This window comes from Carassius auratus, chromosome 6 (assembly GCF_003368295.1).
Source record: "Carassius auratus strain Wakin chromosome 6, ASM336829v1, whole genome shotgun sequence".
Lineage (NCBI taxonomy): Eukaryota > Metazoa > Chordata > Actinopteri > Cypriniformes > Cyprinidae > Carassius > Carassius auratus.
Window position 1 is genome coordinate 24,671,764 of NC_039248.1, and position 14,115 is coordinate 24,685,878.

A 14,115-nucleotide genomic window follows, 5' to 3' on the forward strand; every position below is an offset into this window, starting at 1 on the left:
AAATATTTGAGTGTAGATGGAGGATGGGTTTTTACCTTCTGAACAGTAAAAGTCCTGATCACATATTCTGCAAGAGGCTCCGTTTCAATCAGCGTCACTTTGATGTCTCCGTACACCTCGGTCTCATCGGGCCAATACCGGACGCATTTCACCTTTATGGACACAGAAATCCACACGCACACATTACTACACAACACCTGCATCTTAATTTTACAGCAAATTGGCATTTGCAGAAACAATATTATTAAACAAGTCCCTGATGACATTTTGAAAACAGAGAGGTGTAATTGGCCACCTGTCAGACAGGATGTTATCTCTGAATGACCGACCCCTGTGGTCCGAGTTCACTGGAGCCAATCACTGAACACCGCTCAATTACACTCAACGTGACATCAAACGGCTCTCGTTAGGGATGTTGTGAAGGACTTGTGCACCTAATTGTGCTCGATTTTAGGATGTCCTCCAAAATGCTTAAAGTTTCCCTTTTTTTATAACCTTTTTCTATTAAGGCCCGTTCACACCAAGCACGATATAAAGCTAACGATAATGATATAGTTCTAAAAATCGTTCTCAATATTAAAGAATAGCAGAGTTCACACCACAACTATAACAATAAAGGCACCGAGAAACGATATCGTTGGAATCACTTTCAGAACGATTTTTTTTCTAATGAACGATAAAAACATTGCCAGCCAATCAGAATCAATCCTGCTGTAATGAGCTCGAGAATTTAAAGCAGCAGACGCGCATCTGCTTAGAATACACAGACAATATCGTTCGCTGGTGTGGACGCTAATATGGTTATCTTTATAGTTATCTTTATAGTTATCGTTCTTGGTGTGAACAGGCCTTTATAAAGAGCCTTTTGTGGAGTGGAAAGGGTCCATGGATCTTAAAGGTTTTTCATGGAAACACTGATACCAATAAAGAAATTTGATGTTGTAAGTGCATCCAAGATGTGTACAGGAATGGAACCCATGACCTTGATGTTGCTTGCTATGCTCTATTCCTTGAGATACAGAATCATACAGAACATTTGCATGTAATTCTTGCTTCCAAAATCATTGCATGAGCACCCACCTCACAGGTTTATATATACACTCCGTTTAACCACGGGACCGTAATTAAATGTGTAGCAATTGGAGGAGCGCTTCGTAAATAACATTCTTAATCCTGTGATATTTATTAAGGAAAGAGATAATTACAAGAACCCTACCCTGCCCACTTCCACCAGGTTGGTTACCATGACGATACTGGCAGAATTCTCTTGCCAAATCATCCTCCAGAAATCCCTGACTGTTTCCTGCATGGGGCCTACAAGAGAGGAGGAGGGACACATTTAGAAGACCATGCAATACTCACAAAACAACTAGAAATGAGAAAAAAGTTTCCTTATTGATTCACAGACAGTCCCTGATGGAGAGAGCATCACAGACCAGCATGACTGTCCACATTAGTATCATAGGTCCATCTTTCTTGTGAAGATGGTTAACCAATGCAGGTTAACTATCTAAAAGAATTATCATTGTCATTTTACAATTTATTTTTAATTAATATTACTAATAATATTATTGCAATATATTTCTTATTTTGTTTAATATTTCTAATAATAAAAAAAAAAAAGACAGGTCATCTAAGATGTAGATTTTGGAGTTTAGGGTTTGTTTCTTCATCGGAACAGATTTGGTTTAAATGTAGCATTACATCACTTGCTCATCAATGGATCCTCTGCAGTGAATGAGTGCCAACGAGAGTCCAAACAGCTGATAAAAACATACAAAACTCCACAAGTAATTGGATATTATACTGTTCTGATGAATAAACAATTTTATTTTTTTATATATATAAATCTTGAATGTCCAATGTGGGAGTACAATTCAGGTAATGTTCTTTTTTTGGGTGAACCAAGCCTTTAAACTGTTCACCTTATGTTGTGAGTTGGTTTTTGTAAAGAGTATATTAAAAACAAACTGAATCATTTCTAGCAGAGCTATGCTGATATTTAGCAATGCTTACTTTGCATAAAAACAAATTGGATATCAATTAGGGTGACATTCAACTTAATTCACAAACCTTTTACACCAAATACAATCAATAAAGCTAAAAACAACAACAACAACAACAACAACCTCATTTATGAATCAGAAGCCCATGAAGTGCTACATGAATTTGCTGCATGCACTGTGACTTGCACAGATGCATGCAGGAAACCAGAAAATCTGTAGATTGTGTTCATGTCAGAAGTCTTGTCTTGGTTTTTTTCCGATGCTGTGTCTTTGTTATGTGTTTGTTAATTACCTTGTGTGGCTATGTAGTGCCTTGGTCTGTGGTAGCCCTGGGAAACAGAATGAAAAAGGAAGATGAAAATTATTCAAATGAAATGATAATTTTTATACCTGCACAAACCACATGCAACAGTGAACTTGCTTAAAGTAAACTTTGCTTGAATCTAATTCAGCACTCAATGAGACATCGTAATTTCACCTTTCTGACGCCTTGGGTTCATTAGCATTTTAATCACCGTGAAACAAATTGGTGACCAATGTAGCCTTGCTCATGTCAGGCTTTAAAGCATCACTGCAGTTTACGACCGGGTCTGTGCTATGACGGAGCTGGTAATTGTTTTATTATCAGGAATGAGATTGGGTAGCCTGATTATAGCTGCCGCAGGGCGAGAAGCCTCGCGCTGAAGCATAGCCGCACATGTTTACTTCCCATTTTGCAATGATCACAATCATATCGACTGTGTCATTATGGTGTTTAGATCAAGTTAGTGGATTTGGAGCAGCCAGGGAAGCACTTTCAATCGAGCTGTCGCTCGCTGTGGACACGGAGCATTTGCTTGAGTAATTTGCAGAAACTCAGAAGAGCGCTTTAAGTGCAGAAATCCCTTGTATCCTTCATTCGTTGTAAGCAAGACTCTCAGGAGCGCAGCATATAAATGTTGCATTAATCTATTAAGCCCTTCTTTAACAGCCAAGAGGGACGTTTTCCTGACATTTTATGGTGGTTACATAATACACAAGACTTTAAAGGTCATAAATGCACAGATCAGTACTTCTTTATCAGTATATGCAAAACTTTTTGTATGTTTAGTTTAGCTAGAAATAAGGAAAATATTGAAATCTGAATATATATGAATATATGCTATAGTTCCAAAGTGTAGGGTTGGTAATATTTTTTATGTTGTGCTCGTTAAGACTACATTTATTTGATAAAAAATGTAATACAAACAGTAAAATTGTGAAATAGTACATTCTTTAATAATAACTGTTTTCCATGAGAATATGTTTTAAACTGTAATTTATTCCTGTGATGCAAATCATTACTCCAGTCTTCAGTGTCACATGTTCCTTCAGAAATCATTCTAATATATTTCTTATTATTATCAATTTTGAAAGTATTTGTTCTCCTTAAGTGTCATTTTTTTGTTATTATTATTATAATATATATATTTTTTGCTGAATTAAAAGTTCATAAGAAATGCATTTATTGGAAGCTGAAGTTTTTGTTACAGTACACATTTATTTACTGTCCCTTGATTAATTTAATGCGTCCTTGTTTTATAAAAGTAATGAATTATCATTTGAATAATACATTTGAATAATAATTTGAAAGAACTGATAAAGAATGATCAACATGAATTAATATATATTATAATAATGAATTAATAAATATCATATTAACATGACATAAATATAAACATACAATGTGAAATATACTCACATCTATGTAGTTGGCGTTTATGTAGTCAGAGTGGGGGTCTCCCTCCAGCAGTTGCAGTCTGACACGAGTGTGATCGTCTGTGGGGTCAAATATTCACAGAAGAGCCGGTCTAAAGTTACACATACACTTTAAAGGGGAGCTACACATGCATGAGCTGTCCAGGAAACACAACTGTACTGTACTGTGCTGTATACACAATGTCAGGAGTTATTTGTGTGTAACAATCACTTTCGGACAGAAAAAAACCCAGGCAAATTCTAAATACACTTCTACTAATTTGTTGATTAAAATGGGTTTTTTATTTATTTTATTTTTTTCACCAGGGTCAAATACTTTAGGAACATTTGAGTAAAAAAATAAATAAAAAACAGCATCTATTGAGTATAAGAACTATGCCAGCAATCTCCTTTAATAAAAGACAACACATTTAGTGTGATTTACCAATGGTGCTGATGAATTATGTGCTTTTTGAAAGATCTGCAATCTCAGCGTAACTTCCTGCATAAGGAATCTTTTTTTTTTATATATATATATATATATCTATAGTGACGGGGAACCATTTTCAAAAAATGTTCCTGTTTCTAAGCAACTCAGGTCTGGGTGCCCCAAGTTCAGCATTGCACTTTGGGGAATTGACAATAAGAATCAGACCATTTTCCCATCCACCGAAGTGGATGTACAGTTGACCAGTGATGCAATAGATGCAATTACTCCAGCACCGCCAATCTTCATCTTGCCTTTGCTATAAACACTTGACCTGCTCATGTTTAGCTCAGGCACTTCGTCTTTCCTCCCTTGAAAGGTGAAGCTGCACGTCTTAGCAATTACGACGACACTTCTGGAAAAGGGGAAGAGGGTGGAAATGGAAAGAGAGGAGGGGTAAAGGAAAGGTCTGACACTAGCTCCGCAAACTCGTGTGGCGTTCTGCTTTGATCACATGGAGAATGCAAATGCGCTGTTGAGGCATGTCGACTCCAAGCCAGCGGATGTTCTCTGATGGCAGGCAGCTCCGCAGAATCCCTCCTGATTTCTCTCAGTCTTTCTGTTTTTTTGTTTCTGAGGAGAAGCAGGTCTGTGTCTGGAGCTGCAAGCGGGTCGTGAAGGTTGTTTACTCTCAGACAGCCCCTCCTTCCTGTCCAAACTTGCTGCATTTCTTATTCTGTCAGCTCAAAATTCGCCAACTTATATTTTTTTTAACTTCAGACTTTTTATTTGCTCCTTCTCTCTCGCTCGCCTCACAAACATCTTTGCACCGGTGGTTTGGTCTGTCTGCTGACCTCTCTGCTCCCCGAAAGGGAATGTGCATGAGGGAAGCAGAAGAGAGGTAAATGGAGGGATGTGGAAAGAGAGAGAGAGAGAGAGAGAGACGGGGCTAATTAGACGCCACTGAGTCAGTTGTCATAACAGCAAGCGCTCGGCAGGGTTTTTCTCCGCAGTGAGGGGCCAGACACAAAGCTCTAATTGGGAGAGAATGACCGGACTGCAGACGAGCGCCGTGATGCATGGGTACAGTAGTTCTGAGTCAGCCTGCAAAACTATCTCTGGATGATCACCTGTTTAGACGTGTATGAGAGGCGTTACAGTGACATGATGATGAGTAGGGATCTTAATTCTGCACCATTTGCACCACAGACATGACTCATGCAATCCTGCAGGTAAATGAGAATAGGAGTGCTATTACTTGTCTAAATATTGAGAGTTACTGTTTGAAAAAAAAAAAAAACTAGGGTCATGAGCCATATTTAACTGCTCTTTTGACTTAAGCCAATAAGCAATGACCCAGAACAGTCTAGCAAAATATAGCACTATTCATGAAAAAGCTTTTTAACAAAAAGATTTTGTACGTACACAGCAGCTTCAATATATTTTACATTATTCAAATGTAAATCTGGCAGTGAAACATTTTAATCCACAGCAACCTAGATAGCAATAACAGAATATACTGTTTGAATTAGAAAATTAGATTTGGATTGCTTCCATTGTCCTCATTTGTAAGTCGCTTTGGAAAAAAGCATCTGCTGAATGAATAAATGTATATGTAAATGTAATTGTAAAAAATAAGTTATAAAATTACAGTGTCAACTTTAATTATATAGAAGAAGCATCTGCAAACAAATTCTGCATTGAGCCATTTTTGCAATGACTTTCAAGGTCACTAAGATACTTTAGTGCCATGACATTTATTCATTTTTAAAGTTCATTATAGTTTCCAAATACTTTCTAAGGTCATTGCATCTGTTATTGGCCTAATCATGCTGATGCAATCATTGAACAACAACAACAACAAAGCACAACAAGCAATGTTAGGCTAAAAACTCCATGGATTTCAGGTGCAGTGGTAACATTAAACATTTCTTATTTTGCACCTCATCCTAAAGTAAATGAATCACAAAGAGAACAACTTGATTCTTTTGTGTGTTTAAAAGTACAGCCCCCTAAAAATGTCAGCAGTCTGTTAATCAGTGTTCTCAAGCCTGTGTCCTCATCGCTGCTCTTCTATATAACCTGAGTGTGTTGTCAGCTGGCCCCAGTGCATTATACACCTAAACAGCCTATTAAATCCCTGCTCGGCAGAAAAGAGGTTCCCGTGTCAAATGGGCCGAGTGCTGTCGCACACACCTCATGGCGTGAGAGCGAAACACTCTAATCCAGTTTAATCCATTTCCATCCGCTCGAGGATAAGACGCTTTGCTCATGAAGTCTACCTGAGAGGGTTTTAGAAAGCAGCAGAAGTGTTTATGCGAACGCTTGAGAGCTTGGTGTTAGGACAAGTGTCATCCTAATCTGAAAGGGATTCATTTCGGAAGGTTCATTTGCACCAATGGCAATAAAAAGGATATTTTTTGCCACATAAGCAAGGATTCATATTAAAGAAATTAATTTATATCTGTTATCCACGCCATTTTGTAAGGAAGTGATCCTATTAGTTTATATGATATAGCTAAAGGATAGGAACATCACTCTTTAGTATCTTAATTTTGTTTCTCACAGACAGTAATGATATTAAATGGAGACTTCTGCAGGTCTTTTCTACTTCTTGAATGTTTACTTCCTTATAAATCTCTCATAAGCTGTTCTTCAGGACTCAAAAGTGGAATTTCGATATCAAATCAAACATTTCTCATCAAAATTAAAAAAGTTGATGCTAGAATAAAGCATAACAGAGTTCTCTGAGCAATCTCTAAATATTGATGATGTCTAAATCCACTAATGATTGTAATGTAAATGAAGTTTGAATCTGACTAGGTGTCCATTCCCAGTTAAGAGCATTAATCGATGACGGTAAACAAACAAAACAGAAGCGAGAGTGTAATACACTACACAGCTCATGTAAATGCTAATACTCAAGCTTTGGTCAATACATCAGAGGAGGTTTTTTCATCCCCGCAAGACTTCAAGGGAACCTGACGATTCTGGCAGTGCTACGTGAAGGGAATAAATGTCAGAATTTGAGGAGCTCAGAGAGAAGAAATGAGAAGGTGTCTTCATCCAGACACACGGATCCACGCATGCCGAGCACTTAAAAGAGCAAGACACGCTCTCCTGTGTTTGGACTAATTAAGATGAACAACCTGGACATTTATTATTCAGCAGGTGCCTTACCTTGCATATTTTAACCTCAGATCCACAAAGGCATCGATGCTAACTGGTTAAAATGAGTGACGGTTTGGATAATGAGCCGATGTGTGCTGGTTATCCTTTGGGGTTTCATCCCTCTTCACGGGATGGTTGCGTGAAGTTGGGGTTCGCTTCATGAATTGCATCATGTGAGAGCTTTACTCAGTGACACAATCCAATTCAGTTCATACAAGATAGATTAAATTTCCTCTGCACTACAAGTAGAGTTAATAAACCAAGCGATAACAAAAAAGAACACAAAATCCGAACATTCACACATTTTTTATATCTTTTTTGACAGTCACACAGGGTTAGAATGATATGAAAGTTAGTAAATGATGAACTATGCCTTTAACTATCCCACCTCATATAGCTTTGTGGATTAGGCAATCCCAGAATGCACCGTGACAAACTTTTGTGGAGAATTTCTTTAAGGAATAATAAGAAAAGAACACTTTATTTATTTATTTATTTATTTTTTGCTTATGAGAATAATGAAGATATTTACAAATGAAATATTCATATATAAAAATTAAAAAAAATTAAAAAAAGCTAATAAAAAAATTATTAGTACCAATAATATTAAATAATAATGATGATGGTAGTTAGAACAGAATTGTGATGGCAGTGATGCTGGCATCTGATGTATTAACTAAGTTTTTTTTTAATGTTCATGACTTTTATAAATTCATCAAATGCCTGTAAAAATACTTTGATTACAGGCGAGTACAGAGCTGCAAGTCCTCTTTCAACACTCCATTACCGACCTTCCCCTGTTTCTCTTTCTGTTGTGTTCTCTGTGATGTCATTGCCCTCTGTTTTAGGATCAGACCTGGCCTTAGGTATGCTGTGACTCATCCGTTCCTATTCAAACCTGCTGCCAAAGCATTTCTTGCAATCTCAGTCCAAACAGACTAAGCAAAGGGGCTCAACAGCACACATTCACCAAATCATAGTAGGCTCACTGTCTGCACATATCTCCCTCTCGACCATTATTGACGAAATATACTAATGAGGAATCATTTGGAGAAGATACAAAAATCTCAGCGTACACAGAAAAGCAGAAATTGCTTTTGAAGGCGAGCAGGAGTAAATACAGCCATCTTCCCAATCACCCCCACCCTTCTCGTTCTCTGATATGTAAATGTTTGCCAATAACAGTTTATTTTGGGTGTAGAGTCTCGTGAATTATAGATGACCATATGGGCTTGAATGTCTGACACTGCCTGCTGAAACACTGAAGGGATGAGCGAAACCGGACAGATGTCTCTAATTGAAACGGCTTTCCTCATCTCCCATAAATTGTCAAAGTTAATCAAGGGATGCACGGCCAATTTTGTTTGTGGGTTAATTTTTTTCTTGGCTCAGTTTGTAAGACATTGCTCCAATTTGGGGTGGTTAAACATGCATTCACATAATGAAATGCTTCACAAAACAACGTCCTCCTTGGGCTGGTAGACTTGAGACTTTTCAGTTACTTAAAAACCCATTATCCAAGTCCAAATGCAATGGATTTGGTTATATTAAATGTAGCCACATGTTAAAGCCATAAAGCTATCCCCAAATACAGGGACCGATCTGCTTCATAATATATGTATTCTAATTACTATCGTTTTCATGTTTTTTTGACAGTTTTACTTAAGATAAGATTTAAGTTTAGGTGTCTTTAAGCAGTCATTTAACTATTACAAGAATGTTGTTCTAAATGTAAAAAAATAGTCTAAAGTCTAAAGTCACAATTACAAGCAAAGCAACACCCTTTGCACCTGGTGTTAAATAAATCCATCTCCCTTATCTCTATTTTTCACTGTTCTTTCCACAAAAAAAAAAAAAAATCCTTTGTACTGATTAACAGCCTGATGGACAGTTTTCATTAGCAACTTGTATAATTAAATGGGTTTAACTAATAGCAAATTCATCATAATACCCGCTGGCCATCAGTGACTGACAGGCTATTTCATTTGGCCCAATGTTTCGTCTCATTTTAAGATCACCGTGACAGTGACAACTAAATGTTGTAGAAGAAATAATGAAAACAACCAGATATCATTTAATGGTGCTATATTAGCAAAATATTTACCAAAGTCTATCATGGAACTACTGTAACAATAGCCTACCATTATACCATAATACCATGATTTGACATTTTCAAAAGTATTCTTGGTGAAATAGGTTGGTGTACCATGTTCATATTGTATTTCCGTGGCACTTTAAAATATACTGGAATTCAAGTTCTATGGTACTATTAGTACCATGGTGGATTTTAGTACTTTTTTGAATGAAGTGGTTCAGTATCGTGCAATACTGTGGATTTTCAACGTGATCTTATTTAGAAACTTGCAAACCATTCAGGAATATCAGGGATCCAAACTAACTATTATTACTAGGAGTATGTAGCCCCTGAATGAAATTATTTTGGAGCACAAGCAGAAAGTTTAGGGGCACACCATAAATCAGTCTGCAATGCAATCATTCACATATTTTCCCCGTTTTAACTGTATTACTGACATATGCTTTGATAATAAACAGACTTAACTCATAGAAATTACAATGTGCACATATTCTTTTAATTTTAGAAGGATATAAAACAATATATATGGTATGATAAAAGTACTATTTTTTGCATTAAGTGCAGTTACTTATAATACTACATGTTCATTGCTTGTTTATTTCATGTTAATACACATTTGACAGTAAAGCACTAAGATTGATTTGGGAAACTTACAATTTTTACTTAATTACCACAGTAACATGCAATATATATATATATATATATATATATATATATATATATATATATATATATATATATATATATATATATATATATATATATATATAACTGATCAACTCCTGATTAAGTCGCATATTGAAGAAAAGTTTGTTTTTCAAAGCACTGTGATTTTTCTTACTTCGTACACAGAAAAGAGCAAAACTCTCTCAAATCTCTTGATGATTCATTCAGCGCTGGATATCGCAGCGCTGTGCAGTAACAGTGCTGCAAAATCAACTTTGGTTCCCGAGTAAAGCTGTTCTGAGCTCAGACAAGTTTGTTTGCATCACTGTCCAGGTTGATAAATGGTCCATGCTGTGCACCTCAAACAAGGTTTACCGTAGCATAGTCATTTTTCAGCATCAAGAAAAATACATAGCCATTGTTGCGTTTGAGTAGTTAGGTGCAGTTTTCAATTTGAAAGAAACCCAAATGTTGATTTAAAAAACACTATTTAGGATCCTTGTTGTTTCAGTACTCACAAGCGATGATGTTGCCGTAGCGATTCTTGTTGCGGTTTTCATCCTTCTTGGCAGTTTCCCATGGTGCTGTTTGTCCCTCAGCCAGACCCTGGAATCAAATCAAGAATATTTTTTAACATGTTCATCCATTACAGAGATTGCTTTCACACATATAGATACACATAAACCTAGGCCTATACATATATTTTTTGATAGCTAAAAGACATACAAGTTAAACATTTCACACTTTGAGATGCTTTTCTGAAATAGGTGTCTGTTTTCCCTTGAAATCACTGAAAGACTCTTGTGTTTGGAAGAATCTGGTAATTGTAGACTCATCCTTTAGCCTTCGGGCAAAGACAAGACTCTGAAATGTCAGACAGGAGCGCTGAATGGTGGCCACTTAAAGCCGTAGAGCAATCTTCATCCTGTCCAGCACACACAAGACAAGCCATTTACGGTGATAGATCTAGAGAAACAACGGTGTTCTGCCAAGTGTCTGCATTAAAGAAAGACTTCATGGACAAAGTGATTCAAAACAAGCACATTTTAAAGATGAAAAAGAGGGGCGATGGTGCAATTTAGTGAAGGTCTACCTTTAAAAGACGTCTCTGTAAAAGAAGAGCAACAGAGAATCGACTGAGAGATAAAAGTTGATTCACAGACCACATGATGTGTCTTTTCTTCATTAAACATTTTTCTCACTCTAAAATTTGGGGGGCAAGTTTCATACAGTAACTTCGGCACTTGTAAAGATATTGCACATTGTTAAGATAAAGTGACCTCTAATAATAATAAGTGCAACTGAATCATGTCAGTTCAAAAAATGATTAAAAGTTCAGTGTTTGCTAAAGGTGCAATAGGTGTTTTTTTTTTAATACTGGTTGAAAGTCTCTTCACATCCCCATAGCAATCATTAAGTTATGTGGTTTAAATGTATTTTTATGTATTTTTATATTCTGTGGATGGCATAGGACCAAATGTACATCCAATCAAAATGCTCGATCTACCTGCCTGTCAACATATGTATCTGCATACCTCTGTGCACCGTTTGCGCAGACAGAATACGTCATTAGAGCATTCACGCACGCTGTGCAGACAGAGCTAAAATGGCAGATATATCAACAACCCGGTCTTCCTTCTTGATATTGTGGTACTTTTAAAGTTTTCTTGCTGGTTAATGACACATGATATAGCCCAGCAATTCCCAATTCCAGTGCTCGCAAACATATTTTACATGTCATGCTCAGTTAACACACTCGATTCAGACGACCAACTTGTTAGATGTGAGATACATGAATGAACTGTGCTCTGATCGATATGATCCCTACAAGGTTTTCATTGCTCTCTACTCCCTGAGCAGGGGTTTGGAACATGGACTGGAATTGGGAACCGCTATTGTAGTAAGGTTGTCTATGGTATTCTGGTCTGTGAGCATAAATGCGTTCAGGGGGCGTGATCGCAGGGAGGGTGGGGCGTTCGCTTTCAGTGCTATCAGGCTAATGTGCATTTCCTATTGCACCTTTAAGTTCTCATATGGTTCTCAGGTAGAAACTTTTCTTAAATCTGATGCAATAGACCTGAATTTCATGTTACATGTTAGAATTTACTAGAAGGTTTTCACAGTGCATACTTGTTATTACTGACATGACCAGTTTATATAATTAAGGTTTAACAAAAAGCAAATCGATCATAATACCTGCTGGCTATCAGCGAATGACAGACTACTTCTTCATTCATCTTCTTTCAACAATCACAACTATATATTTTAGGAAAATATAATGTCATAACTAGATATTACATAATGAATTATATCTATTGCATGAATTGAATTCTATCCATCCACCCATCCAGTATTGCTTTTTGATACCTCTATTGATGTAGCAGCATTGATCAATGTACCAAATGAATGGATGGATAGAAAATAATAATAAAAAGGTAAAAAGTAAATAAATAAATATATAACCAACCAACCAAACCAATAATAAATAAATAAATAAATAAATATATATATATATATATATATATATATATATATATATATATATATATATATATATATATATATATATATATATATATATATATATATATATATAATTTTATTGAAACAAAAAAATGTGTTCCATCATCAAGTTTTTAACTGGTTGGGTGAGCATCAGTCAGCATCAGATAGGGTCATATATGTACAAGAAATGTTTTTTCTCTCCCAAGGCTGTTCAGTGGATCCCATCTGGAACTAGTGAAGCACAGAAGCCTGAACATACAGACCGTATCATCTCTGCTGTACTGTTCCTTCACGTGCATTAAACGTGATCTGGCACCTGTGAAAATCGAAACCTCACAAAGCCTCATTTTTATTGAATTGCTCTTTCATGTGTGAATTAAACCTGATCTGGCAACCCTTCCAATAAATCAGTCACATTCATTCATGCACAGGGATGCTGGGATCTGGCAACTCTGCCCATGTTCTCATTATTATCACGGTGCAGGCAGGGTAACTGAGTCAGTTATAGCCAAACTCTCTGTCTGCCTGACAGAATGTGATGCTAAAACTGTTTGAGGGTTTCTTAATGATACATTTTGAGACATCCGGAGAGAATCACTACACAAAAAGCCTTAAACTTCTGTCTTCTGGCAGTGAGCTAAACTTGTTCTTCATTTGTTCTGTACCGGATTCCTCATCCACCCTCCAAAAATGTCCTCAGTGGAGCCTCTCTCGTCTTCTGATCTTCTGTTTTTATACTATTAATACTTCAGAGAAGTGATGAGAAGACAGTGAAGAATAAAACGAGGCGTGTGTGTGGACACAAAGACAACAGAGACGCTGTCAGACCTCTTCCTACCTCACACTAACAAACAATTCATAATCCTCTTCACCAGCTACATTTCTTTCTCACTTTGTTATCTAATGCAATGACATTCACACACTGAGGGTTTATGTAAGTGTCCAAATACTTTATGGGGCCACTATAACCTTCTCCATATTTATACGTACCATTAACTTCTCGTTGTTTCTCATCTCTGTAACGTGAGCACAGATGTAGGATCACACATCTGGCAGGCTGAGATTAATGATGCGATTGTGCTGACATACACACACAGGTGGCCATCATCTGCTTTTACCAACATGATCAGATCTGCATCACTCACTCCCTGTCCATCACATCTCATCCATCTCCATTCCTTCTGGCTACTCTATTCGTTTGTTCTAATTACGTCTCATGTAATATCAGAGGTGCAAGATACAATAATGCCCCCCAAAATTAATATTATCAAGTGAGAAATATGACAGTGTTTATAATTAAGTATTCACATTTATTTGACTTTATTTTAATAATCATATTTTCAAGTCATTTTTAACATTGCTTACCAGCATTAATCTATGAATTGTGAAAATAAATTAAACATTGTGTAAACATGCTTACATACAAGATTTAAACAAAATATGGGGAAGTCATGACCTACTGGTTAGAGAGTTTCACTCCTAACCCTAAGGTTGTGGGTTTGAGTCTCAGGCTGGCAATACCACGACAT

General features: G+C 36.6%; 1 protein-coding gene across 11 annotated transcripts in view; it reads right to left on the minus strand.

Moving 5' to 3' along the window:
• The window catches only part of ptprt (protein tyrosine phosphatase receptor type T), a 224,380-nt gene that overhangs the window by 20,928 nt on the left and 189,337 nt on the right, over nucleotides 1-14,115 (minus strand). For 8 of the 11 annotated variants that reach the window (XM_026265942.1, XM_026265952.1, XM_026265951.1 and 5 more), the window contains 5 exons: nucleotides 10,600-10,687; nucleotides 3,727-3,812; nucleotides 2,299-2,335; nucleotides 1,217-1,314; nucleotides 36-152 (listed from right to left, as the gene is read on the minus strand). In XM_026265942.1, the coding sequence (XP_026121727.1) occupies nucleotides 36-152; nucleotides 1,217-1,314; nucleotides 2,299-2,335; nucleotides 3,727-3,812; nucleotides 10,600-10,687 (426 nt within the window). The remainder of the gene's footprint in view (nucleotides 1-35; nucleotides 153-1,216; nucleotides 1,315-2,298; nucleotides 2,336-3,726; nucleotides 3,813-10,599; nucleotides 10,688-14,115) is intronic. The other 3 variants (XM_026265953.1, XM_026265954.1, XM_026265946.1) reach the window with 1 other exon arrangement.